At 34.1% G+C, this 6,170-nt stretch overlaps 1 protein-coding gene across 1 annotated transcript; it reads right to left on the bottom strand.

Moving 5' to 3' along the window:
* Window positions 1-1,178: 1,178 nt before the first annotated feature.
* On the bottom strand, window positions 1,179-1,574 carry LOC134694195 (uncharacterized). The gene has a single exon (XM_063555192.1). It carries the CDS (start codon window positions 1,572-1,574, stop codon window positions 1,179-1,181), a length of 396 nt encoding a protein of 131 aa, XP_063411262.1.
* Window positions 1,575-6,170: the final 4,596 nt, after the last annotated feature.

A 6,170-nucleotide genomic window follows, 5' to 3' on the forward strand; every position in this document is an offset into this window, starting at 1 on the left:
ATCTTCTATAGGTAATTCTGGATATAAATTAGGAGCTGTAGGTTGTTTCATTTTTTAAAGTAAAAATTGATTTTTTTATTTTTCTCTTAAATCCCACAGAATTCTTTCTCTGTCAGTTCTCCCGGTTTTTTTATTTATTTTTTTTTGGAATTTTTTTGTTGTTTTTTGGGTGTTTTAATTGTTGGTTTTTTCCAAAGTAAAAAAAAAAATTTTTTGGGAGTAAGAAAATTTGGTGTTTTTTGGGTGTTTTTTGCTTTTTTTTATGAAAATTTAGGGCTCTTTTACTTGAAATGAGGGTAATTTTTTAGGGGTCAAATTTTTTTTTTTTTTGGAGGGGGTGCGCTGGAGTCGTTCAAGTACTATACTACTTGCATTGCCTACACATTTAAACTAAAACCTTTTAAATGTTAATAAATTGTTTGCTGTCCGTTTAAAAGACATGTACACCATGTTTTTTTTTTAAATTAAGTACCAATATAAACTTTTTAAAACACCTTAAACGTAAGTTGGATTTGAAAATATTGCAATATAATGTTACCTTTAATGCATTGTGATTGTTTCGCCGGCATGAAAGCGATTATTTGAACTTTATTGATGGTAAGTATTAAAAAAGTATGGAACATGTATGTATTTACTTTACCCTTGTAACCATCTTATGGTGTTTATATTTCTCAACTTGTACAATTCGCTCTTGTATGTAATAATGTTTTAGATTTTAAATGTAGTACTGAAAAATTATTACACCAGGGTTTTCGATATCACAAACTAGTCAAAACATTAACTAAATTTTATCATCGGTAGAAGGACATCATTCGTAAATGTAGCCCAACATGCAGACTTCTTATACCTTCAGGTATTTCACATACAATTTTTTATGGAAATATTCTTCATAAAGCACAAAAATGTCTGTTTTCACCTCAGAATCTAACAAAATCTTTAAATAGACTTACCAAGAAGGGATATAGTTACGATACTGTTGTCAGGTCATTAAAGACTGCATATTTTGGCGTTAATATTGATTCACTTATAGGGTCTTTGCATCGGAACTAAACACATTTATTTAAAAACCAGTTGTTGGCATGACACGGGTTATGTTCTTCTCATATATGTTATGATGATGGTATGATACTAAACCCCTAACGGGAAGGATTGTGCCTGATACTCATATAATTACTTACTTAGTCCTTGCTATGCCTAATTGCACATAGGATAAGGACAAGTTTCCTCCACCCTTCTTTGTTGTTTGCTGTTCTTTCCACTGTTCCCCATGTATATCCTCTTTCCTTTAGCTCATTTTCTACGATGCGTCTCCATGTTGTTTTAGGTCGGCCTCTCTTTCTCTTCCCCTCTGGTGTCCATCTTAGTGCTACCTTGGTAGTGTCATCATATGGTTTGCGTATAACATCACCAAGCCACCTCCATCTTTTTTGTATCAGCAAAGTCTCCATGTCTTTGGTGTTTCTCATCTCATGTAGGTCTTTGTTTGAGATTTTTTTCGTCCAGAATATTTTCATTATCCTTCGCAGACATGTGTTATGAAAGCTGAAGTGTCTGTTGATGTCTTTCTCAGTCATTCTCCAGCACTCTCGAAATATATACTCATATGATGAAGACATAATCTTTCTATCAGTTTAATTGAAGTCTGGCATGTCAGTCAACTGCTAGTAATCTGTTGTTATTTATGTATAATTGTCATTTACTTTATTTTCTTTGGTTACATCTTCTGACATCAGACTCGGATTTCTCTTGAATTGAATTTTAATGTGCGTATTGTTATGCGTTTACTTTTCTACATTGGCTACAGGTATAGGTGGAGGGTTGAGATCTCATAATCATGTTTAACCCCGCCGCATTTTTTTTGTCTGTCTCAAGTCAGGAGCCTCTTGCCTTTGTTAGTCTTGTATTATTTTTAATTTTAGTTTCTTGTGTACAATTTGGAGTTTATAGTATGGCCTTCGTTATAACTGAATTGGTATATATATTTGTTAAGGGGCCAGCTGAAGGACGCCTCCGAGTGCGGGAGTTTATCGCTGCATTGAAGACCTGTTGGTGACCTTCTGCTGTTTTCTGTTCCATGCAGTGTCGGGTTGTTGTCTCTTTGACACATTTCCATTCTCAATTTTATAGATTGAAATTTTATATTTCTTTTTTTTATTGCAGGAAAAGCTTCTATATTGAATTTAATGTATCAAATTTTTACGTATTACAAAATGTATGTGCATAACTATTTGTGGAGCAGCGAGGATATCAGTCTTTATTGGCTTATGTCATGGACCCCAGGTTTTGATGGATTAAATTAAGACAAAACTTACATTGTATGGTGAAATGATTTCATCATAAAATGTAAGTTTTTTCTTATATTTGGAAAAGCGCTGAACATAGAGGGAAAACACATGATTGGGGGGGGGGGGGGGGGGGGGGGATAAAAACGTTCAGAATGAGGGAATCTGCATAACTTTTACTCTATTACATTAAAACTGCCAAAACGTATTTTTATTTGAGCAATTGCCCATAATGACAAGTTCTATTATTTATTGTTTGTGCCTATTGTCTTGAAACTATATAGAAACTACAAACACGATCTACTAACCAGTCAGCATACCAGAGAAATCGTATGTCATATCCTCATAGTCTGAGTTATTGCTTTTGAATATCATTTTTACCAATGGTTTAGCGTCTTTGCCTACATTATTTTAAAGTTATAATACAGAGATAGAAACGTTTAAAATCAAACATGAATCGCAAGTTCAGCAAAACAGATATAATCATCCAGATTATATTCTAGCCTGCAATATTTAAAGTGTTTTTTAAAGATGCAAGTATACCTATGTGAGCAACAGATGTTCTTTTGTGCAACTTTTTATAAACATTTTGTTTATACGAAATTGCAGCCCTCACATTTGTTACAGTTAAAACATTGTGATAGTCTGGAAAAAAAAACACGAGATATATGCTCTGTAATATGTGTATCCAGGGTGTCTTAAAACTCTGACTCATGCTTCTTTTTTACTCAATGTCGTTGTCTGTTTTGAAATACGGCCATGATATTGCTATGTCATTGAATTTCAATGTTTCAATGTTAAGAAAAAAGTGTTTTCTTAACTAAGAATACTAGACATAATTCAAAACAATCGTTAGCTATCAGTTAACTTATATTTTGGCATTTAGTTTTAAATTGATGTAGTTCAACCATTTATCACATATCTTTAAATAAATAAACAAAGAATAAACAAAAAAAACATGTTCATGAATTGTTTTATTCAATCATGAATGAAAGTGAAAAAGTAAAATGATAATTCCCTTTTAACAGTCAGTTTGGTCCAATTTTGCGAATATTAATTAAGAATCTTCGCTGATGAATTGTTCACTTTCAAGTGAAGAATTTTACCTCATTGAATTCTAATTCATGTTAAAACTCCTTAGCTAGAGATGAATTACGCATGAATTATGCGTGTTTGATTTTAAAAGGAAAATAACAATAACATTGAAAGTGAAACATAGGTAAAACATTTGATTGACTGATTCAATCCATAAAATATCATTCTTATACAACATGTACAAGTCGAACAAATAATTAACATACATTTGTATGCCCTACTAAAGGGAATTATGTTTTACGGTGTGTGCATCCGTTCGTTCCTCCGTTCGTCCGTTGGTCCCGCTTCAAGTTAAAGTTTTTAATGAAGGTAGTTTTTGATGAAGTTTAAGTCCAATCAACTTGACATATAGTACACATTTCCCCTATACTATGATATGTCCAATCTTAATATTAAATTCGAGTTTTGACCCCCTATTTCAGCATGTTCACGGTACAAAGCATACAAAGAGTCTCCGACATTCCAAAAAGCCAACTCATCTACCACAAGAGATTTTTGTTTTTTCCCTCTTGTTGTACGTCTTCGCTAGCTACCTTTGGAAAGACGATTGCCGGATATGTACCCTAGTCTAGCAAACATGGTTGTGGCTAATATATAAATATATATATATTTATTTTCTGTGAGTGTATCTTACATTAATTTGTAGGATCCTTTACTATAGATAATTTAGCTGATCTGTAACAATAACATCTACATGCCTTATATATCATGTACTGTAGTACGCCGCTAGATTAAAACTGACGTGGAAAGGTAACACATGGCCAGCGTAAGCTCTTTTTATTGAGAGCCCAGGTGGTCGTGTGGTCTAGCGGGACGGCTGCAGTGCAGGCGATTTGGTGTCACGATATCACAGTAGCATGGGTTCGAATCCCGGCGAGGGAAGAACCAAAAATTTGCGAAAGCAAATTTACAGATCTAACATTGTTGGGTTGATGTTTAGACTAGTTGTATATACATTATGTACACAGCCATGTATCACCATCATTGATGGCGATCCGATGGATACATCTGTTGTAGGGTTGTCACTGACTCAGACGTACTTATGAATATAATTATTTTCTGTGACTGTATCTTACATTAATTTGTAGAATCCTTTACTATAGATAATTTAGCTGATCTGTAACAATAACATCTTCATGCCTTATATATCATGTACTTTAGTACGCCGCTAGATTAAAACTGACGTGGAAAGGTAACACATGCCCACCGAAAGCTATTTTTATTGAGAACCCAGGTGGTCGTGTGGTCTAGCGGGACGGCTGCAGTGCAGGCGATTTGGTGTCACGATATCACAGTAGCATGGGTTCGAATCCCGGCGAGGGAAGAACCAAAAATTTGCGAAAGCAAATTTACAGATCTAACATTGTTGGGTTGATGTTTAGACGAGTTGTATATACATTATGTACACAGCCATGTATCACCATCATTGATGGCGATCCGATGGATACATCTGTTGTAGGGTTGTCACTGACTCAGACGTACTTATGAATATAATTATTTTCTGTGACTGTATCTTACATTAATTTGTAGGATCCTTTACTATAGATAATTTAGCTGATCTGTAGCCATAACATCTTCATGCCTTATTTATCATGTACTGTAGTACGCCGCTAGATTAAAACTGACGTGGAAAGGTAACACATGCCCACCGAAAGCTCTTTTAATGAGAGCCCAGGTGGTCATGTGGTCTAGCGGGACGGCTGCAGTGCAGGCGATTTGGTGTCACGATATCACAGTAGCATGGGTTCGAATCCCGGCGAGGGAAGAACCAAAAATTTGCGAAAGCATATATATATACAACTCGTCTAAACATCAACCCAACAATGTTAGATCTGTAAATTTGCTTTCGCACTATATATATATATATATATATATATATATAGAGCTAAATACAAACAACATATCTTAAAAGTTAAGTAGAACTTTCGTGATTTCTCTTTCTGATTTGATTTACCACATGTCTCACATTTCAAAGTGTATATAAAAACCATTTTGTGTGTGCATCAAAGGCATTTAAAGTCGACAATATCTTAGATTAACAGGTATCTCGGATTAACTTCTGGGAGACACATCAAACGCAAATAGTTTAATTCAGATTTCTAATGTCAACAATTTCAATAATAATTTGACATTGATATTTCAATATTTATATTTTTATTTGTAGATGTAATTTTTCAAAGGAAAACAAATATCTAACACAGTGAGAATGTTCAAATTCCTGATCCTGGTAAGTATAATTGGTATTTATAAAAGAGAGAAAGGGAAAAAAAGTATGGGATAGACACAGAAATTATCAATCATAAAGTCTTTTGTCAGCCTGAACAGATATAGGTTATCGAACACAAGTATCCGTTTTAGAGGCATACACTTTACCACAAAACCTCTGAGTATGTTTTTTAGGATTTTAAATTATCACCACACCTCCCTTTAAGGATAGTTAATATATCTTTTATTTTCTATATCTGTAATAAGCTTGGTTATGGTTGATTTTAATCTAAACGCGTTTGTGAAACAGCTAGTTTATTGAGCTATCGTTTCTAGTTTAGAGCTTTCGTGAACCTAGCAACGATTCACAAATAACCAATACCTATAACATGTATCATGGTATAAATGAATAATTAAAAGGATTACTAAATATATTTTAGGTTCAGGTGTGTGCAGCTTTCCCGCTAAAATGCCCCGAACCAGCACAGTGGTCAACCCGTGCAAGAGGTCATTGTCCTGATCCGTCTAAGTATTTTTGCCTTAAGAATGACCTTATTAACGGATATTCGGAAAACTGCACAACATTCG

Source organism: Mytilus trossulus, chromosome 13, assembly GCF_036588685.1.
Source record: "Mytilus trossulus isolate FHL-02 chromosome 13, PNRI_Mtr1.1.1.hap1, whole genome shotgun sequence".
NCBI classification, from domain to species: domain Eukaryota; kingdom Metazoa; phylum Mollusca; class Bivalvia; order Mytilida; family Mytilidae; genus Mytilus; species Mytilus trossulus.